The sequence below is a fragment of the Rhipicephalus microplus genome, chromosome 10 (genome assembly GCF_043290135.1).
Source record: "Rhipicephalus microplus isolate Deutch F79 chromosome 10, USDA_Rmic, whole genome shotgun sequence".
NCBI lineage: Eukaryota > Metazoa > Arthropoda > Arachnida > Ixodida > Ixodidae > Rhipicephalus > Rhipicephalus microplus.
In genome coordinates this window covers 63,601,277-63,624,722 of record NC_134709.1, presented here as the reverse complement: position 1 = coordinate 63,624,722, position 23,446 = coordinate 63,601,277, and the positions used below count along the sequence as shown (strand labels likewise).

Below are 23,446 nucleotides of genomic sequence, written 5' to 3'. Positions count from 1 at the left end.
TCCTACGAGAATTCTATTGACAGGACATTCTTAGTTGATATATTGCAAATTAGTTGTTGCCTCAAATATCGTCCACTACTCGAAAACCACTAACGCCATCTAGTGATATCATTTCCAAGGACAGATACAAACAACGCCATTTAGTGAGCAATTCGTATTTCAAACTAAAAGTCACTTTTGCTATGACATACTCTTACAGAGGAGAGAACGACCCACACCCTGAGGAGCTTCGCCCCTAAAGCATAGTACATACACGAAATAACAAGAACATACATACATGGCCAACAACTCATAATTCAAATTAGACATACTGTATTAAGTTCATGAATGATTCAGCGGTGAATAGCTGATTGTGAATAGCTAATCTGTTACATTGGTGAATACCTGACGGAAAGTACTTGGCTAGGCTTCAACCATTTCCTTCTTTTTTCTCACTCCTTGCTTTACTATACTGTACATGGCTACGCTTGCTCCCCTTTTTGTGTTTTTTGCTTGGATTTTTTTTTGTTTCTCTGTGTGTCTATGTTTTTCTCTCTATTTATATCTGTTTCTGTTTTACTACAAATGATATCTATTTTCTTCTTTCTCTCTCTCTCTAGTCATTGTTCACTTACTTTCTATAACTTCAACTTCTTCCTCTTGTTTTTATGCGTGTCTTTTTATTTCTACCTTTTACATTCTAACTCTCTCTTCCTAGATGTTTTCACCCTCCTCATTTTTTTTCTTTTCCCCCTCAATTTTCTTTCCTATCCTCTTGTAATACAATGGCTCTTCAAGATGCTCGCTGGGTACGAAATTGCGTTCACCACTTATTTTTGGTATTTTAATCAACTAAGGTCTAAGAAAGAGCAAGGACGTATTGAGCTTTGGGTTAATTGAACCTTCTGCCTAATAAATATTTTTGTAGTAAACTTCGTCTTGCAGTTTACTGTTGCATACGATCAGTTTGTCGTAGGCACTGCCTTCTTGGGAGAGTAATTCCACGTGCCACTTGCAAGCCACATGTGACAAGTAGTGTTTTTCATTGCTCAAAATAAACATAAGCAACAATGAATGTACACTATATTTCTAGCCGGAGATTTCATTCTATTTATTATGACAAAGAGAACAAGATACTTAAGAATACATCAATATTTATTCAACTCCTAATTGGAATTAAATACTATAAACGTACATAATCATATTTGGACGTCTTAGTTCTTCCAGTAGCATATAGAGTGCCTTGATATAATCTGTCAGTGTAACACATACATACACAGTTCTTCATAGGTAGCGTCTCGAAGGCATGTTATACAAGGCTACGCTATTCCCCACTAGCAGGCTTGTATAATCGATTTGTTACGACACTCACCTGATGATCATGAATGGCCCATGCGTTTCTAGCACGTGCAATGCAATACCTCAGCTGCCTAGCGCTCTCTCCACCCTGTTTTTGATTGTCTACCTTACTCCATGAACTTGCTCGCCAACGGCAGCTCTAAATAGCTTGCTGAGCGCCTTCGTGGCTCAGTGGTAAACGCCACGCGCTAAGGCATGAGAGAAAGGATATTCGCTTTCTCGCGTCGGAGTCTTTTTGTGGATTATTTTCTTTCTTGCGTCTACACACACACACACACACACACACACACACACACACACACACACACACACACACACATATATATATATATATATATATATATATATATATATAGTTCATCAACTTTTATTTTTTCATCCACTTTCCTTTCTTCTTATTTACATTCCATTGGTTCTAATAACTTCCCCTGTACATTACTTGGCATTACTGAACGAGCCCTTAGGTATACACTTCTTTCCCTTATTTAATTTAACGAGGGTCTCGTACTGGTAGACTTGGTGTCATTAGGTTGTATACGAGGGACTATTAATCAGCTGCCCGCTCGTAATAAGTTCACGTGCTACGTGACGCCAAACATGCGCATAAAAAGAGTAGTTCACACTCGTCGCTTGGCTTATAGATGGCGCTGACTGTCACTCCTACTTCTAAATTCACATATAAACCCAAAAAAAAAGTGGATGGAGGGAAGGCCGCTGTGGTAGCTCAGTGGTTAGAGCATCGAACGCGTTCTCCGAAGGGCCACAATTAAGGCTTTCAGTTATGCAGAATTTAAAATCCGAGAAGTTCGCTTTGGACTCACGCGTTGTGACCATCTGTGGGCATACCTTGCATCGAGCTTTTCCGCAGGGATGGCACCCTGATTGAATTTTGGGGTGTTTGTTTTCGCTCTGACAAGAATGTCCCTCAGATTTCTATCCCTGCGGTACACCACGTGAGGTGGCTTCGCGAAAATAGAAGTTAGTCGTTTGCTTTGCCTGATTATGTTGAAATGGCGGGAAACTATGTTGTTGATTCGTGGCGCTGATGAGGAGTAAGTTTACAAGGTTCGTTTGGGAAGTCGTTTTAGATAAACTGTTTGGTCCCTTAATTATATCATTCCTGTTCACGTTGCGAGCACGTAGTATGGCATCGTCAATAATGTTTTCTGTATATTTTTGTTTCAATAAGGAATGCTTTAGGTGTTCTCCGTGTCTGTCGAATTCCCGCATATCGGTGCATATTCTTCGGTACCGGTAGGCCTGAGAATAAGGAATACCCGCTTTACAATGCTTTGGGTGGCTTCTGTTGAAATGTAGGTACATTTGACGGTCTGTAGACTTTTTGTAAAGGTTTGTTGACAAGCGGTCATTTTTGACCGTGACAGTGACGTCCAAGAAGTTAATGCTAGTTTTGGAAATTTTGTGCGTGAATTTAATTGACGGGTGGCACTTGTTAAAATCCTCTATGAAGCGGAATAGACTTCCCTCATCATGGTTCCATATCATAAAAATATTGTCTAAGTATCTTCTGTAGTAGAAAGGTTTCAAGGTGCGTCCCTCAATGAATGGGATTTCAAGTGAAGCCATGAAGGTGCTCGCGAAGTTTGGGGCCATTTTCGTGCCCATTGCAGTGCCACTGACCTTAAGGAAATGCTTGTCATTGAACTCAAAATGGTTATAATTTAGTACTAGTTCAAGAAGTGTAAACAGTACTTCGCCACTTACACTAGCTGATGAGTCAGATTTTACATATTCAGAAACCATAGCCGCTATTCAGTCATGGTGGGGTATGTTGGTGTACAGTGAGCAGACGTCCATAGTCACCAGACAACTACCGCCTGGGATGTCGAGACTTGAAGTTTCGCAGATGAAGTGGTTTGTGTCCTTTAGGTAATAGGGAAAATTTGGGGGATGTTTTTTATTAAGGAATTGATGAGTTCTGATATATTTTCTGTTGATGTGCTGTTACTGGATACTATCGGACGCCCCGGATTGCCTGCCTTGTGTATTTTGGGGAGCAAATAGAATCGACCGGGAACAGAATGGGCCGGTAACATTGCTTTAACATTTTGCCGGTAATTTTCTCGTCCCGGCGAAGATTATTTAGGGTTACTTTTATCTCCCTTTCAAATTCGGAAGTCGGGTCCGTTGGAAGTTCTTTGTAGAATTTTGTGTCTGATAGTTGTCGTTCCCCTTCCTTTAAGTAGTCCGACGTGTTTAGAATTACTATGCAGCCCCCTTTATCAGCCGGTTTGATGGTAATTTCAGTGTTTTTTCGTAGTTCATCGAGTGCCCTTCGTTCTGACTTTGATATGTTGTTTCGATATGGCCGATTTTTTTCATACGCTCTGATGATATCTTTTTGAACTGCTGATATATACATATTGAGGTGTTTGTCCCTCTGCTCACCTGGACACCATGATTTGTCACCACCAATCAATCTATTCTCGTCCGCACAGTCCTTGCGATCATGAAAGTATTCATGGAGGCAGAGATTACACGCTGTGTTATCGAGGTCTTGGTACAGTTCAAATTCATTGAATCTACCGCATGATGGACAAAAGGTTAAGCCTCTCGACAAAAGTTGAAGCTTAGCGGGTGTGAGCGTTGTGTTGGACAGATTGAGGACATTCTTCTCCTAAGTTTTTGGCTGCTCTTGGCTATGACGTGGCACGGGAGTGTCAGCGTCATATTCGAGAATAAGGGTGTTCTGATTAGGATTGCACTGTAGTTTCGAGTTCCCATTTTTCTCCTCAAAGTTATGTTGTGGTACGGGTGGTCCCTGGCGTTCTTGTACGGCCTCGTTCCTATTTTCCTGTTGCAGAGCAGTGAAGCTTCTGCAGTCCCGATTGAATTTTCTATCTTTTACTACTGAAATTTCGCCTCTCTTTTTTAGTTCATATCTTTCCAGTTCTCTTGCCTCATGCTCTCCGAGATTAGATACCAATTTCTGCGTGGCCTCCGTGACACTGTATTCGGCGGCCTTACGCTCACTATGGTCCGCAATGACCCGAGTCAGTTGCAAGGACGCTTCTATTAATATTTTTTCCCACTTTCCCCTTTCTGCTTCACTTAGTGTAGACATTGAGGGGTTGCAGGCTAGGCGGAGGCCTTTAGGTGCAATTTCGTGAGATAGATATTTGGTTAGTTGTTGCGCGTGTTTTTCGTTTTGAACTGTTTTTCAATGATTTTCCTAATCGATAGAAATGAGTGGGACCATGCGTGTTTAAGACTGCCCGTACCCTTTGTTTCCCCGTGTCATTTGGAAGCCGCCGCCTTGGTCTTCGCCGCATTCGTCCGCCTGGTGTTGTAAGCCCTCGCTGGTGGGAGTGGCAACGTCGTCACTGCTGGGACCCTGGATAGCTCTTTGTGTCCCTCGGCTGCCTGTTGTTGAGTGGTTTTGGCACTGGAGTTTGCCGTGCAAGCCGTTGCCGCCGACCTCTGACTCACTGGTGGGACGCGCTGGCTCGCTAGTCTCGCTGGTGGTAGTGGCGACATCGTCACTGCTGGGGCCCTGGATTTTTCTAACTCGTACGTGTACACTGCCCTTTCTTGTTTTTTTCTTGTTTTTCTTCTTTTTTCCTTTTTTATTTTTTTCACATGCACATACAAAGTGTTTATGTTCGCCTACCACTTGATGACCATTGAAGGGAAACTGACGAATATGAAAGGTAAAGAGCAGACCGACCATTAAGGGGAAACCCTTTCTTTACGCACGCCGTCACGGACCCCTCCCACCACCGCGGCGACAATCTTGGGTGGCCCGACACACGTCGAGAACTGACCAGCACGTGATAAGAACCGGATGTGGACGTACACGGACATTTGGTTTCGTTCTCAGTGTTCACAGTGGTTCTTCCTGTTTTTTACTTTCTTTCTTTTTTTCTTTTTCTTTTTTCTTTTCATTTTTTCTTCTCTTTCTTTTCCTATCTTTCTTTTTTTTAGTTCTCTCTCACTCTCGCAAACATCTTTCAAAGCGAGAGGGACGCGGCAGCAACGAAGTTTGGAAGTTCATGTTAGTATAACTCATCCCCTGATGAAGGGAGGACCCTCCCAAAACTGTTGGGAAATAAATATATTTATCCTTGTTGACAACGCTACCATTGTGCCATATCCCATACCTTCACGAAGACTAACTGGCCCATTGAATTATTACTCCCACTATATATATATATATATATATATATATATATATATATATATATATATATATATATATATATATATATATATATATATATATATATATATATATATATATATATATATATATATATATATAAGGGAAAGAAGTGTATACCTAAGGGCTCATTTTTCCATGTTTTAACACAATATAAATGGTATCTAACAGACGATAGTGCCAAGGAAAGTAAAGGGAAGCTATTAGACCGAACTGTAATGTAAATGCGAATAAAGAAAAGTGGCTGAAAAGATAACTTGCCCTGGGCAGGAACTGAACCTGCAAACTTTGAATAGTGCGTTCGATCCTCTACCACTGATCTACGACGGTGGCTATCCTCCCAGAAATTTATTGGGTATATATGAAAATTTAAACGAGGTAGTGTCAGTCAGTGCCCTCAGTAGCCATGGCGGCGAGTGTTGCACACTCATTATGAGCCTGTGTGGCGTCAGGAAGCACGTGAACTTATTACTAGCTGGCAGCTGACCAATAGTCCCTCGTATAAAACCTAGGATACCAAGTCTGTCGTATATATGTACGTATACATATATACGTGCAGCATATACAGTGAATGGTAGGGGCGCCAAACGCTTACGCTGGCAGCGAGCACCAGTCGAGAGTGTCCATATCAACGATATCACACTAAAAAGCTGTCGACGATCGCTGAATGAACTTTGTAGAAAAAGAAAGGGATGAAAATAGACACAAAAAAGGGTAGAAAAAAGAGAGCGAGACAGAAACAGAGATACTGAGGGAATGAGGTGGCAAAATATGTAAAGAGATAGAAAAAACAAACAGTGAAGGAAATAATAAAGCAGAGATCATAAAAAAAGTGAAAAAAAAACAGAATTATTGACAAAAAAAAAAGAACAAGGCCACCCAGCTCGCCTGATGATCGCCAGCTACAGATTGCCAGCTTTCTGGCTTTAATGGTACCGCTAGCGCGAAGTCTCAACTCATACATAGAAACTTGTCTCTTTTGTTCCTTAATAGCTACTTATGCGTGCTATTGCTGAGGCTCCTCACAAGCATAAAATTAGCGCCCGTGTTCTGCTGGGCGATGCATTCTTGTTCGATTGATATGTGGGGTTCAACGTCCCAAAACCACCATATGAATATAAGAGACGCTGTAGTGCAGGGCTCCGGAAATGTCGACCACCTGGGGTTTTTTAACGTGCACCCAAATCTGAGCAAACGGGCCTACAACATTTCTGCCTCCATCGTAAATGCAGCTGCCACAGCCGGGATTCGAACCCGCGACCTGCGGGTCAGCAGCCGATTACATTAGTCACTAGGCCACCGTGGCGGGGCACGCATTCTACGTTTGACAACACCGTACACTGCAGGCTATAAGTTACATCTGTGGTTTCCCTTTACATTATGACATCACTCATAGCATGTTTACTAAGGTAAATTTGGCAGTGCTTTAAATTGTGTGGATGAATGTGAGATGCTACGCAAATTTTCAGACTATGTTGACTAAAAGCTATATTGGTGAGAATCGGAATGTTGCGTGAAGGGATTGCTATGTGTCTAAGAAGCAGCTGTCCCATAGATAAACGAAATTACACGCGTCTTTTTGTTTATAACTTTTTTTTTTCGATGCAGGCTTCTGCTACTACCAGTATACAACAATGAAAGATGGTGAAGCAAGATCAATGAACGTGGAATGTGAGAGATGGACTTGTTCTGCGCAAACATTTGAGCTGATTGTCGATGGGTAAGCTGCTATTTGATGAAAAACCGGAAGTGACCCTTACATTCGATTTACGAGCCTGTCTTGTAGTGGTACTCGCACTTCGGCACTGATGTGTCCTGGTGCGTTCATTGGGTTGATCTTGTTTTTCAATGTGCAGCCAAAACAGATTGCTAGATTGTTTCTTAATGATGGTTGTATCATTTTGTAGAACTGGATGCCGGTTCTGGAGCAAAATCTATTCATTTTACAGCGAAAGCTGTTATGAGGTCCGAACACATGCAGATTTTAACGTCGAAGTTGTACACCGCCACCGTCAGTGTCTGTAAGAACCAACACTCGGAACAAGAAAAAGAAAGCTAAAAATTAAAAAACACTGCATAATAAGATATTTCAACCCAGTGCTGGCCCAATATCATACATGTAATCCACCCTTGTGGGTGAAACTCGAGGGTAAACTGACCCTATGCAGACTTCATGGCGGAAATTGCGTGAGCTTTTGCAGTTAAGTTGTTCTGAACAGTACAGTAACAACCTGACGTACCACAATGCACATTGCTTAACGAGTAAGTCACCAAGTGCGTCCAAGCCATTAAAAAGGCTCAGATATATTTCTGCAGTGTCGTCAGCCACAGCATCAAGGAAGTGGTGTATGTGTTATTGCTGCTTAGCGGCTATGACGCTTTTCCAAAGAATGAAAAATACTACTGGAATGGCGCACGGTTCCCTACTTCACGAAAGTTATGATCTATGGTGTAGTTGGTACGATGCAAGTGTGCTTACGGTTGTTTCCGTAAGAAGGTTTAGAAGAAGGCTTTAGAAAGTTGACACTTGCGACGCGTTGTTTGATAACAAAGAAAGACACACGAAACCCTCATGTATTGAACACAATACTTCGTATTCAGATCAGCGCCTCGCAAGTGTAAATTACGTACAACCAAATATTCTTTACTCTGGTCCTTCTAGCTCTGGAAAGGTTTTCAGCTTCTGTTAAGACTGCGCTGCACATTTTTAATTTATTTTTTGTGCCAGATGTCGAAAAGTATTCCACATTTTCCGCCTTAGCTAGAAATGGCTCTAACACTCTCGGTGATTAAAGACACGACAATATTGAGTAAACGCCGACCAAGGTTTATCATCCACCATAATTATATTAGTAAGTCATCAGACGCATACTTCATCACTTGCAGCTTGAATTTCCACTGATGGACAGGATGCTTTTTCATCTAAGGTAACTCTACTCAATTTAGGTCGTAACCATTTCAATGCAGTCAAACAACAAAGAAATAAAGCCCCCATATTTTTCTTAGCGTGAAAATCAAGTATTTTCATTGATTATGGACCCAAAGATGACCCATAACGGGGCTTTGCTTGCTTTTCGCACAAACGCAGTATCTTAAAAGGTATTAAATTATTCAATTTGACTAAACGTTTTAATTTACCATGTTCACACCTAGGTGTCCACCAGTACAAACGAATACACTCCGATACGTTGGAAATCGCATTGTTTGGCCAGACTGCTGCAATGAGACTTTCACCGATAAAAATCCTCAATACTTTTACGACGAGTATTACGGTGACTAGCGAAGGTAAATGCCCGTAGAAAGCTACAATAAAGAGCAAAGGTTTTCAACGTCCTTCTATGAAATTATTATGGGATAGTTACTGACAGCGCGGTAACATATAACCGAAATTGTAGTAAACAGCACTACATGTATTTTAATCCCTTGTATATGTGTCTGTTAAAAACTAATCTCATCTTCAGAAGAACCTGGCTTATCATGAGGGTGTGTAACTTGTACACATCTTACATAGTTTTGGAGTAAAGAGTAAAGGCTTGGGAGGGGAAGGCATCAAGACCACTCAAAATGAAATAATAAAAGAAACTGAATCTCAGGATGCATTAAGTAGCAACTATGTTACGGAAGCTTTTGTTGCTATATTATTAAAGTTCTTTTCAAATTCATTTTCAGAGCTGTGGTTGTAGTTACGAGGCACCGTTAAGTGCTCAACAGGTGCGACCAGATGATAAAAAAAGGAAGTAGGGGGCACAGATCACCTTTTTTATTCCTTCGACTTCTTCTATAACTATGCTACGCATAACATCGTCTGAGTGATAGACACCATTGTTGCTACATCTCGCAAATGCATGACACAGAAAGTATGCTAAAAGCGCATTATTACGGGACAATAATTTACCTAATCGTGTATGATAGTCCACTTATACGCTCCTTTTATAATTGCTCTAATGTTCTATGAACCAGCCAAGTAATGAACACGCATACTGATTGTTATTGCGCTCTGCATAGATGTTACTGTGAACCTTGATCAAAAATCGACGGTGAAAAAAAAATGTGCATGATATCGTGCATGATACGCTCATTTATTTAGGAACATGGAAGACGACAACCCACCGCCTTCACAGCCTGAATGCGTTTGCCAGAACATTTTAATGACCATTAAGGCTTTAATGGCACCATTCAATGAAACCGCGTCATCTGTCGGACAAACGTTGAAAAATCTACCCTTCAACCTCTCAAGATTTTGCGGATGTCAGGAATGAAGACAGCGTTCTCGTCTAAATCAAAAGCCCCAAAAATAGTCAATGAACATCTATATTAAATGCAAAACTTAGTAATGTTCGAGAAGGATATATGTGGTGACGTATACGTATCCATCAACGATAACATGGTTTATTTGTTCATTCACGTTAAATTAGGCATGGTCGACAGAAAAAAAAATGAGTTAACGGGACTTAAACGAAGGGTTACTTAAAAGTGAGTCTAATCTTCTAACAAAAGAAAAGCAAAAAGCCTCTTCCACGTGTATGATAACAATCAAAGAGTCACGGGCACTTTCTCTGGAGATCATTACTCTCATTTGCGAAACCCAAACTAGAGTTAGCGCGTTTGTTTAAAGAGAGTCATATACGTAGCAAGTCCGGACAAATTGAAAAGCTACTGATTTCGGCGTTACAGTGGTATATTCGCAGCTGAAGGGCTTGAACAAAGCGAAAGTGAAGCGAAATGTAGAATTGATTTCTCATACAAAGATTTTAAGAACCAGCCCGCACAAGGCGTACGTTGGGAGGCTGGATTAGTAGGCAGAGGGACAGTGAAAATGGGATGGTGAAATGCCGTAAGATCGCCAACTTTGCATTGGTTAAGACACCTTGGTGGTCTAGCATGGGTAAGAATTCACAAAGCAAACTTAACCTTATCCTTATGACTTAAGTCAACCTTAGCCATAAGTCCGCCCTTAAAGGCCAACTCCGGCGATTTTGTGATCATGTCAGGATAATTGTGATTGTAGGTCCCTTAGAAAGTCTTCTCACGCGCCCGATAAGTGAAATGCTCTAAAATATGAAAATAACTTTTAATTACCGAAAGACCACAATACCGAAACCCAACCGAGTGCGCTTTTACGTGTGACGTAAACATTTGCCTGACGCTGCCGGAATCTGCCTGATTGCACATAATACCCGCCAGATGGTACTACCTGTCTGCGCCGTGCGCGGCGATCGGCTAAAACGCTTACGCTGTTATGGTGAATATATGCCGAATCGTGTCTCTCTGACAACGCAACACCACTTGGCACCTATCGTACACCCACCAACACGAAAAAGGAAATCGCACGCTGAACCGCGAAATCACCAGCCAAACCCACACAATCCATAGCAGACAAGTAGACGCTGCCGTGGCACATCAGTTCGTCACTTCCACCAGGCAAAACTCAACGTCACACACACAATGTCCATTAATTCTGGCAAGCGAGGTGAGCATATTAAGGCAAGATCTAAGATTCATTTGAAAAAAATCTGCAAAACTATCAAGCCTGCAATTTGGAATGAATGGCGCAAACGTGCAAAAGAACGTACTCAGTGACTTTCATTGAGATCCACTGACCGCGAAAAATCGCCGGAGTTGGCCTTAACGCGATTCAAAAACCTAACTTGTACTCATCGCGGAACTTTCCCCGTACTTATGTAAGGCTCGGTTAAAGTAGCCTATGGTAGCCCACCTTAAGGCTTCCTTAAACAAAAATTGTTGGGGACGACAACTTTGCCTATTCCGTTTATTATGTGGACCACAAAAAATAAATATCGAATAGCACAGCGTACGCGTACATGTCACCGCCGCGGCGAGTCCTCAACGATCGATGGAACCTTGCTGAGGCCGACGACAAGCAGCAATTTTCGTGCCGCCCCCCACTTCAAACAGGTATTGTGAAAAATCTGCTCGCTGTGCTTTTTCTGCAGGAAAATTTTCATGGTCGTGGTTTTGTTATGTCCAATCTCATGCAGCTGCTCATCGCAACGCGCTTCTATGGAGTTGGCACGTTTCAGCTTTGGAGCGACGGTCTTGTCACTGTCTCGTAGCCGATTATGTCACCAGTATATATAGTCGAGCGGATACCTGCATATGCTTGCAAAAACACTTTTTCCCTTAGCGTGAAAACTTCTTGAAGTGACGCAAACTCTTTCTAGTTGTCTGGTCAGGCGTTGAGGGATGCCCAGTGTGTCGGTTCTTGAATTGTATCACGAGCTGCTTCCACGTTTTTCGTTTTCCCTGAAGGCACGTGGCGTCTGTCTTGGGTATTTGTTCAAGAAAATCCACCAGGACGTAGTCATTTCGTTGGTGAAGTTCCCTTCAGTGCACCGTCCCTCAATAAATGCAACTACATAAAAATATGCTCTAGAGCTGCACAAATCATCAAATAAATCTTGTGAAATTGCATAGGAAAGTGAAAAAAAAACCGCAAAAGCTGAGGCGAGCATGATAACCAGACACAGCATCGAACACAACAAAAACACACAAGACGCCGATATAACAAAAATAACCTGCGTCGACGCAGGTTCCAGAAAAGGGGTCAGACGAAAAACGTGTATTTCACCTTAAGCTGCCGGTGCCATAAACAATCATGGATTCTGCTTCTGTGCTTACTGTTTTTGGTTTCAAGCAGTAAATCTAGTTTATTGCTGCTCGAGGCAATGACTTTGTAGGAAAAATTTAGCTACCCTCGAACCCAGAGCCTATGCTTGACAAGTTATGGAGGTCTTTCATAAGTCGCCCTTATGTCGGAATAAGGGAGGTTTTTGAAACGCAACTTGTACTTTTCTTATATTTTTCTCGTCCTTTCGTAAGTAAGCTTATCACCGTAAGTTAAGGTCGATTCATGAATACGGTTGTTAGAGAACATATTGCATATGGAATGGACAAACTTCATTTTTTCCTGCAGGCAGGTACGTGAGTATAGTGTATACTAAAGTTTGTTTACAGATGAAACCAGCCGAGCTGATAGCAGCAAAAAAAACCACATGTCTCCTCGTAAAGGAAACCCTGAGTAGTATGCAAAGCAGAAATGCGTAAACTTAAGGTTTTGTAAACAGCTGCTCTTTATTAATCACCGTGCCCCGCCGCGGTGGTCTAGTGGCTAAGGTACTCGGCTGCTGACCCGCAGGTCGCGGGTTCGATTCCCGGCTGCGGCGGCTGCATTTCCGATGGAGGCGGAAATGTTGTAGGCCCGCGTGCTCAGATTTGGGCGCACGTTAAAGAACCCCAGGTGGTCGAAATTTCCGGAGCCCTCCACTACGGCGTCTCTCATAATCATATGGTGGTTTTGGGACGTTAAACCCCAAAAATCAATCATTTATTAATCACCGTAGATGTTCACGGTTGCGTACAAAGCCGCTTTGCAAGCCCTCGCTTTCACGTCACTCATGGTGGTGGTTGTAGTGGTTAGAAGCAGAAGGCGCCTAATTTCTGCAGCCCGCTAGGGAGCACGGCGCAGCGCCTACAGTTTCCCTTCATACTACTACGTGATATGTGTGTGCGTGTGCGCATGTGCGTGTGCGCATGTGCGTGTGCATGCGTGCGTGTGCGTTTGCGCGTGTGTGCGTGTGTGTGCGTGAGAGAGAGAGAGAGAGAAAGAGAGCAGTTAGCGCTTTTATTATAAGGAGCAGCGCCGCAACGCTAGCAATCTCCACTTATAACAGAGCACCCGCTAAAGTGGAGCACGCAGTCCGCCGCAGAGCTATGTAGTGGGCGCTCCGAGTACTAGCGTTGCTACGATGACGGACGAAAAATAATCCCCGACCATAAGCTGCTTCGCATCTAAAAGCGCATGATTGCAGGGGTCATTACCTCATTACAAAGAGGAGCTGAGGTACGAGAGTGAGGTACAACCATGGCAGTAAGTTTAATATGTGTGACAAGAAACCATTAAATAAATATATATTTCATCGTAATTTTAGTATGTCTACGGGTACCGGAAACTTGTTGTCAAGACAGAAGCCAGTGACAGGTGGTCACAACACGTGTTTCCATGCTTATTTCAAAACTTCCACACTTCGCTCTTTAGCACGCGCAGCTGTTCACGCCCCTCGATTATGGGCATACAACATTGAAGGCTCAGAAGATATTCAATTTTTTTTTTAGTTTTGTAAAACTCAAAAACTTGTTCAGAGCTTTGAAAACATTGCTCTGATGACGACGTCTAAGTCTCAAAAGAACTTGACTTTTTCTATACTTGTTTTTTGATTGCGCGCAAGAAAATGGTAGATATCGATTTTCTTTGTGTGCTTTTTCGCGGGAAGACGCACAAGAGGTGGTCTATTAGTATATATTGAATGTTTTATATAAAATTTTATTACCGTCAAAACAGCCAATCTCTGAATAAAGGCATTGTTATGACATATCAAACAAATACCACTAGCTGCCGTTTTCCAATACAAAGCCTGCATCATTCAATATTAGCAGTCCTTTAGAAATATTTAGCCAACATTATTTAATGGTACCCATTAGAGCCATCATTCATCCAAGCGTGTCGATCATTACTAGCTTGTGTCGGCAGTGTATGAAGAAATAAGGGCGCCAGCATCGGCGTCCGCCACTAAAACCTGTCACTATTCACGGTTTGTCCACGAATCGTAGGGTGAAGCGCGAAACGCTAACACGCGCCATCGGGTGCGACAAGTTGAGCGCGGTTCGTGTTTCTTGATTCTCCTCGGATTGTGCCCGTATCCGCACGCCTATACCTTATTCCAACAGTCAAGCTGTTTCAGGAAGGAGTAAAATTTCTGTCGGGATGCAAAACTATGATCATCATGAACCAACATGTGCTTTCTCTGTCCTCCTCTCCATCTTAATCTTTTTAAGACGTTATATCCTACATATCAATCAAATCGATCAATCGATCCCTCTTAATCTTCTTCTTTTGCTTAGCTCCCAGAACGTGCGATTTTATTGTCCAGGGCAGTTCAAGGGGGTAACGAAACGAAGAAACAGCTGAATTTGATATTCAAGACAGGCGTATTTCCTAAAGAGCTTAAACGCGGTAAAATTATCCCAGTTCATAAAAAAGTGATAGGACATCGATTAATAATTGCCGACCCATTTGCATTCTGTCCTTTTTGGTAAAGTTCTTGAGAAGTTGATTGGAGTACGCCTTACTAATTACCTTGATAAATTCAATATTCTGTCTCCTTGTCAATTCGGCCTTCGCAATCATGTCTCTACCGATCTAGCACTCATTAATCTAACCAATCAACTAAAAAATTCATTGATAAAGGTTTATTTGCAGGATCAGTATTCATATTCTAACGAAAACATTCGACAGTTTAAATTACATCATTCTCTTTACTAAACTTAAACTTGAAGCGATCGGTGTATGTGGTCCTGCTTTAGCGTTACTAAAAAGCTACCTGCATAACTGCGTTCAACTTGTGTCCATTTCTTATGTATATTCTAAGGACTAATCTATTATTATTGGTGTCCCTCGAGGATCCATTTTAGGACCACTCCTGTTTTTAATTTATATAAATGATCTTCCTAACTGTCTGTCCTTCACTAATTCCATTTTCAATGCCGATGGCACTACCATATTTACTTCTGACAAAAGAATTTTACTTCTAGTCGACAAGCTAAGCACTGACTTGAAAAATGTTTCAAGTTGGTGCAGTGCTAACTTATTAACTTTTAACGCAATCAAGACTAAATTTGTAGTATTTTCAACGCATAAAAATATTCAGTATCCTTTCCTTCGTTGAGTTTTGGCTCGCACTCTATTTTTCCCAGTCGCTGCGCTTCTTTTCTCGGAATTTCTCTCGACTCTAGCTTCAAATACATCGATCATATTTCTCACATCAAAAAGAAAATAGCATACAGCATCCGCGCTCTGATTAAAACTCGTCCATATTTCACACGTTCCACTTTACTCTCACTCTACTATTCATTCGTACATTCTCATATTAATTATGACAATGTGCTGAGATAACACCTATAACACTCATTTGGCTTCCCTTCAAGTACTACAGAACCAATCCGTAAGAATCATTACTAACAGTTCACGTTTTTCTAACGGTAAATGCCTACTTCATGATAACAACATTTTGACCATTTCAGAGCTCCTCAATTACAACTTAGGAATCACATTCTATAAATACATAACCAAGACACTACCTCCTATCTGCTTCTCATCTTCCGACCTTGTTGCCCATAGTAATACTAGATTTGCACGTAACAATAACGTCCTTTTGCCTAAGGTACGTACTAATTCTAGTAAACTAACTGCTGAATTTTCATCTAAAGCATTTTGGAACACAATACCATCTGTTATTAAAAATGCTAGAAACTTGCATCACTACAAGAAAAAACTAAAATCACACATTATCCTAGTTTTACTGCTTCTTACCATAGCGCTACTGAATGTCCAAATGTTACGTATTACAACTTTTTGTATTCTTTTTCAGTTATACTCTTCACATTATTCATTTATTCATTTAGTTTTGTTTTATGTTTGTTTTCCTTTGGTATGTATATATTGTATGTGTGTATATATGTGCATATATATATATATATATATATATATATATATATATATATATATATATATATATATATATATATATATATATATATAATAAGGGAAAGAAGTGTATACCCAAGGGCTCGTCCCTCCGTGTTTTTAACACAATAATAATGAGATATAACAGACAGCAATGCCAAGGAATGCACAGGGGAAGTTATTAACATTAATGGAATGCAAATAAGAAGAAAGAAAAGTGGATGAAAAAATTACCAACTGTAAGCAGGAATCGAACCTACGACCTTCGAATTACGCGTTCGATGCGTGTGTGTGCGTGAGAGAGAGAGAGAGAAAGAGAGCAGTTAGCGCTTTTATTAGAGCATCGAACGCGTAATTCGAAGGTCGTAGGTTCGATTCCTGCTTACAGTTGGTAATTTTTTCATCCACTTTTCTTTCTTCTTATTTGCATTCCATTAATGTTAATAACTTCCCCTGTGCATTCCTTGGCATTGCTGTCTGTTATATCTCATTATTATTGTGTTAAAAACACGGAGGGACGAGCCCTTGGGTATACACTTCTTTCCCTTATTTCATTGAACGAGGGTCTCGTACTGGCAGACTTGGTGTGTTTGGGTTGTATAAGAGGGACAATTAATCAGCTGCCCGCTCATAATAAGTTCACGTGCTACGTGACGCCAAACATGCGCATAAGAGTGTTTTCACACTCGTTGTTTGGCTTATAGATGGCGCTGACTGTCGCTCCTACTTCTGAATTCACATATATATATATATATATATATTGAAAGACGCAGGCAGACTAGGTACGGCGAGCAGGCAGGGCGAGCAGAAGCGTTTATTCTGCGATGTCTGGCTCGGCTCAGAACCACACCAAGAGAGAGAACGATGATGATGGGTATGTGCAAGTGAGAACGATGATGATGGGTATGTGCAAGTGAGAACGATCAAATGCTTGGAATGTGCTTACAATTTCCCCCCCCCTCTGCGAAGCGGCCAACCTGGCCGCCAGTCAGAGATCGGCCGAACGAGTAACAAAAGGCTTCATGCGTGAGACGTGAACTATTTCCGTGCTGCGCAGACGGCGGTCAGTGACAGACTGAAGCGGGGTGACGAGGTAGTTAACTGGAGATGTCTGTCGTACAACGGTGTATGGGCCAACATACCGGTGAAGAAATTTCTCGCAAAGGCCCGACGCTCGAACCGGGGTCCATAGTAAAACCTTATCGCCAGCATTAAAGGCCACGTCGCGTCGTTTTTTATCACAGCGATGTTTTCTCTCCTTTTGGGTTGCTTCCGTGTTTTTGCGAGCAATTTCACGGCATTGTGTGACTCGGGCTGCGAACTCTTCTGGGAGCGAGGTACTGCTTGGAGCCGGTGCAAAGAAAAATGCCGTGTCGAAGACCGAGGAGGCAGATCGGCCGTACACGAGAAAAAACGGGCTGTAGCCAGTTGATCGTTGTACCGCAGTATTGTATGCGAAGGTGACAAACGGTAAAATGTTATCCCAATTTTTGTGGTCAGGATGCAAGTACATCGATATCATGTCAGAGAGTGTTCGGTGGAAGCGCTCGGTAAGGCCATTCGTTTGCGGATGGTATGTAGAAGTGGTTTTATGCACTGTATTGCACGCCTGCAGGACTTCATCCAGGACCTTGGAAAGGAAGGCTTTGCCACGGTCACTCAAAAGGACGCGAGGGGCTCCGTGGCGCAAGACGATGGAGTTCAAGAAAAAATTGGCGATTTCTGTGGCGGTAGCAGAATGAAGAGGTGAAGTCTCGGCGTATCTTGTTTGATGGTCGACTGCAGTGACGATCCAACGGTGACCGGAAGGTGTCAACGGCAAAGGACCATACAAGTCTATTCCGACAAATTCGAATGGTGTGGTGGGACAGGGAAGAGGCTGAAGGAAACCAGCAGGCGGGGATGTGGATCGCTTGCGGTGCTGACACAACGCGCACGAGCCCACGTATTTGGCCACCGTTGTGGACAAGCCAGGCCAGAAGCAGCGCGTCTTGATGCGATCGTAGGTCTTGTGGAAGCCTAGATGACCGGCAGCAATATCATCGTGGAATGCTTCCAAAACTCGAAGACGAAGGCAGCGGGGAAGAACTGGCACCCACTTGTTACCGGTGGGATGGTAAATGTAGCGCTTAAGCACACCGTCCTGAAGGCGAAATTGTCGAAGCTGGCGTCGCAAGCGGCTGTTGGGTGGTTTAGTGACACCGCGAAGGCGATCAATGAAAGACCGACAGTAGGAATCTGCCAGCTGAAGTGAACGTAAATCGGAGTTCGAAGATAGCTGCATTGGATCCAGCGATGCGAGCGATACGTGTTGTGAGGCAAGCTGGGTGTCAGAGTCATTCGAACGCGATGCGGTGGACGTATTGTCACGAGAGAGCGAAAGTGGGCACCGGGACAGCGCGTCGGCATCATGATGACATTTGCCAGACTTGTACGTAACTGTAAAGTCGTACTCTTGTAAGCGCAGTATCCAGCGCGCAAGACGTCCTGACATATTCTTCATTGATGAAAGCCAACAGAGTGCGTGGTGGTCGGTGATGATGGTGAAGTGCCGACCGTAGAGATACGGGCGGAATTTCTGTATCGACCATACGATAGCCAAGCACTCCTGCTCCGTGATGGTGTAATTCCGCTCAGCTGTTGACAGAGTCCGGCTAGCGTAGGCCACAACCTGCTCTTTAGAGGTGGAATCACGCTGCAGAAGGACTGCTCCAATGCCTTGTGCGCTTGCGTCAGTATGGAGTATGGTAGGCGCTCTCTTATCGAAGTGGCGCAGCACTGGTCCGGAAGTCAGGCGTTCTTTCAAAATTTCAAATGCAGATTCGCAGTCGTTGGACCATGAGAAAGGAGCACCAGTGGCCAATAACTTATTTAGCGGAGCCGCTAAGGTAGCAAAGTTGCGTATAAAGCGACGAAAATAGGACGCGAGACCAAGAAAGCTGCGCAACGTCTTTTGGTTGGACGGTCGAGGGAACTGTAGCACAGCTGCGATCTTCTCGGGATCTGGTTGGATTCCGTCTTTGGAAACGACGTGACCGAGGACTTTGATGCTTTTGCTGGCAAATGTACACTTCTTTGTATTTATCTGAAGGCCAGCCTTGGAGAGACATTGTAGCACCTCGTCTAATCGTTGAAGATGTTGGGCAAAGGTACTTGAAAAAACAACGATATCATCTAAGTAACAGAGGCAGGTCTTCCATTTTAGGCCACGAAGAACAGTATCAATCATTCGCTCAAACGTGGCTGGAGCGTTGCACAAGCCGAATGGCATTACATTAAATTCATAAAGGCCGTCCGGTGTGGCAAATGCAGTTTTTTCTTTGTCAGCCTCGTTCATGGGGATTTGCCAGTAACCTGATCGTAAGTCAAGGCTCGAAAAATAGTTCGCCCCTTGCAGTGTGTCTAAAGCGTCATCAATTCTAGGCATAGGATATACGTCCTTGCGTGTGATCTTATTTAACGCGCGGTAGTCAATGCAAAAACGAACAGAGCCATCCTTCTTTTTAACTAAAACGACTGGAGATGCCCAGGAACTCGAAGAAGGTCGTATTATATTTCGCGATAGCATCTCGTTCACTTCTTTTTCAATTATTTCTCTCTCTGATTGCGAAACCCGATATGGGCGACGGCGTATCACACGAGAACCGTCGGTTTCAATGCGATGTACAGCCGCGGAAGTCTGACTCAGTGTTGTGGTACAGCTATCAAAGCAGGCTTTGTGCTTAGCCAAAAGGGCCAATAGTGCTTCAGACTGTTTTGGTGTGAGGTCTGAACCAATGACAGGTCGAAAAGGGAAAGAACGTGAACCTGGAGCTGGTACTGGTGACGAAGACGGGCAGAGTGTCGCGATGGAGGTCAATGGAGAGAAGTCAATCTTTGCCACTGTCATTCCCTTGGGCAGCAGCACAGATTCTGCAGTTGTGTTAGAAACGGGCAGAAAAGCGCAGCCAGAGGAAAACCGGAGGAGGCAAGAGGCGACGAGAATTCCACGGGAGGTGCAGCGAAACGAAGGAGCCACAAGTGCATCACCGTCGGTTACTTGGGTAGATGCGACAGCTATCACGTGTTCGTGACCAGGGTGCAGGACGCAGTCTTCAACAATGACCAAGTTGGAGATCGAGGGTGATGAAACTGGAATGGGCGCATCCGTTGTATCCGTTATGTGAATGACGTTCTCTTTAAAGGATATAACAGCGGAAGCAGAATGCAGAAAGTCCCAACCAAGGATAAGTTCATGAATGCACGTGGGCAACACAATCATCTCGATGTGGTGACGTATACCATCAATAGAAACACGAGCCGTACACTGTCCGTCAGGTTGAATCAGCACGTTATTTGCCCCACGCAACACAGGTCCCACATAGGGCGTTCTGACTTTACGGAGGCGCGAGCACAAGTCACTACGCAAAACAGAAGTGGTTGCACCGGTGTCAACGAGAGCTTGCACAGGAATACCTTCAATAGTCACTGACAACATATTAGCTGGGCGAACAGGAGGTATTTTTGTTGGTCGACGGGACGCAGTTTTCCCTCCAAAAACTGCAATCCTTAGTTTTCCGAAGATTGGTCAACAGGACGGGAGATGATTGGACGAAGTGGCGATGCGGAGCGGCGATAGGGCGATGGAGAGCGTCGTCTGGAGGAGCGGTATTCCTGATGTTGACGAGGGGACACTGGAGGAGACGGAGACCGGTACTGCGCGGACGGGTAGGTGTCTGGAGCATAAAGATCTGGTCTTCGGAACCGGTCTCGTTCGAACTCAGCATAGCCTCGTCGTTCCTCTTGCTGGCGGCGACGGCAGTAACGAGAAATGTGGCCTCGTATACCGCAGTAAAAGCAAACAGGACGGGATTGACGCCACTGAGGATACAAGGGTGCAGCAGTCATTCCACCTCGCATAGCAGCCAAATGGCTACTAGCAGTATCCGTAGAGCTAGATGCCCCGGGAGCAGGCGGAATCGCAGCGATCTCCGCATATGTGGGCATTACCGTTTGAACAACCGGTGCTGCCGGTGTCGACCTGGGCGTCACATCGGCGTATGTGGGCATCGGGCGTGCTGGCGGAGCGACCGGGGATGTCGGTGTCGCCATTGCCGCTAACTCCTGCTTAACAAGATTCCGCAGGTCGAATGGTGGAGACGGAGCGGAGGCGACAGTGGACCGCTGCTGTTCAAGGTCTCGAAGTTCTTCCCGGATAATTGTGCGGATAAGGGTTTTTAATTCAGAGGGAGGCATCAGGCGTGGATCACTGTCTTGTTGAAGCCGAAGGGACTGCAACTGGTCAAGGCGTTGGCATGTCGAAATGACGTCGTTAACCGTAGCGGGATTGCCAACAGCCAAGGCGTTGAATGCGATTGGGCCGATTCCTTTAAGGATGTGGCGAACGCGCTCATCTTCCGTCATGTCTTTATTCGCACGGCGACAGAGGGCCAAAACATCCTCGATATACGAAGTGTACGACTCATGTGCCAGTTGTAGACGCACAGCCAGCTTCTGTTTCGCGGCTTCGGAACGACCCGATGAGCATCCGAATATTTGTCGCAGTTTGTTGGCAAAGGTCGACCAATCAACGAAGTCAGTTTCGTGATTAAAATACCAGGTTTTGGCTACGCTGGTCAAATAGAAAGGAAGGTAGCTCAGTTTCTCTGCTTCGGTCCATCGATTGGCTGAACCCACACGGTTGTAAAGGTCAAGCCATTCCTCGACGTCGTCACCGCGAAGACCCGCGAACACGGGCGGTTCGCGCTGAGGGCTGGTGACAGTAGATGAAGAGCGGGCAGCCGCCGGCGTAGGGGCTGTAGCGTTAGGGCTAGGCGTTAGGTCCGATGTCTGCATACCTGTGTGGGTGGCTGGGTGCAATCGGCGACCAGATCGGAGCTCCAGGTGGGAAATGAACGTAGGAGGACGTCGGGATCTTACCCCAGCACCTCCACCACTCTGAAAGACGCAGGCAGACTAGGTACGGCGAGCAGGCAGGGCGAGCAGAAGCGTTTATTCTGCGATGTCTGGCTCGGCTCAGAACCACACCAAGAGAGAGAACGATGATGATGGGTATGTGCAAGTGAGAACGATGATGATGGGTATGTGCAAGTGAGAACGATCAAATGCTTGGAATGTGCTTACAATATATATATATTGTTACGGAAAAGAAGAGACGCCGTAACGACGAGGCTGGGGATTAGATATATTCCAAACCAGCGGTAATGGCGTGCCCGGTTCACCAGCGATCGAGCGGAGACAACCCTTCGTCTTCCTCGTCAGGCACACACGCGCGTCGCCCCCTAGAATATCAGTATACATGCATGTAGCATAACCCCCGGCGGCGCAAGCGCCGTCTCGGCGCATTTAGATGTCAACGTCACTAGGAGAGTTGTAGGGCTTCAAGCGCGCAACATGTACAATATCGGTAGCCTGTTGGGCACATGAAGGCAATGGGGTGGCAGGGCCAATTTCATACGTTACAGGCGTAACCACACGGAGGACACGGTATGGGCCTGTGTAGCGAGTAAGCAGTTTTTCTGACAAGCCAACTTGACGGGTCGGAGACCAGAGCAGTACCAAAGAACCGGGTGGAAAGTGTACGTCGCGGTGTCGTTGGTCATACAAGCGCCGTTGCTTCTCTTGAGAGGTCAGAAGGCGAGTACGGGTGATTTCGCGTGCGTGAGCGGCCCGAGTGATAGCGTCCATAGCATATTCACTGGTGGGTACTCCAGGAGACGGTATGACGGTGTCTAGAGGCAATGTTGGTTCTCGGCCAAACAGCAGAAAAAATGGAGAGTAACCGGCAGTGTCATGGCGCGAAGAATTGTAGGCAAATGTGACGTACGGCAACGCGAGATCCCAGTCAGTGTGGTTGGTAGAAACATACTTAGCGAGCATGTCTGTAAGAGTTCGATTTAGGCGCTCCGTGAGTCCATTGGTTTACGGGTGGTATGACGTAGTCAGCTTGTGTCTCGTTTTACAGGACTGCAAGTTGTCGGCTATGACCTTCGACAAAAAGGTGCGGCCACGGTCTGTAAGCAGCTGCCGTGGGGCTCCGTGTTGCAAAATCACGTCCTTGAGGAGGAAGTCGGCGACATCTGTGGCGCAGCTTGTTGGGAGAGCTCGTGTGATGGCATAACGCGTGGCGTAGTCGGTGGCCACGGCTATCCACTTGTTACCCGAGGAAGACAAGAGAAAAGGGCCAAGTAGGTCCAAGCCAACGCGGAGGAACGGTTCTGACGGAATATCGAGTGGTTGAAGGCGTCCGGCGGGAAGTGTCGATGGCGTTTTGCGGCGCTGACATTTCTCACAAGCCGCAACGTACCTTATGACTGAGCGTGCAAGCCCTGGCCAGTAGAAGCGTCGGCGTATTCGGTCGTAAGTGCGTGACACACCAAGGGGACCAG

General features: G+C 44.5%; 1 protein-coding gene and 1 long non-coding RNA gene across 5 annotated transcripts in view; one reads left to right on the top strand and one right to left on the bottom strand.

The window, feature by feature from the left end:
- Nucleotides 1-23,446, top strand: part of LOC142774754 (uncharacterized) — a 128,373-nt gene that overhangs the window by 12,949 nt on the left and 91,978 nt on the right. For 2 of the 4 annotated variants that reach the window (XR_012886535.1, XR_012886534.1), the window contains exons 3-4: nucleotides 7,127-7,238; nucleotides 15,617-15,756. Coding sequence is in view for 2 of the 4 variants with exons in the window: in XM_075875759.1 (XP_075731874.1) it covers nucleotides 7,127-7,238; nucleotides 8,672-8,798 (239 nt within the window). In the remaining 2 variants the exon portion in view is untranslated. Of the gene's footprint in view, nucleotides 1-7,126; nucleotides 7,239-8,671; nucleotides 8,852-15,616; nucleotides 15,757-23,446 lie in introns of those variants that run through there. The other 2 variants (XM_075875759.1, XM_075875760.1) reach the window with 1 other exon arrangement.
- LOC119181017 (uncharacterized) overlaps nucleotides 1-23,446 on the bottom strand; it is a 141,263-nt gene that overhangs the window by 98,999 nt on the left and 18,818 nt on the right. The window lies entirely within an intron of this gene.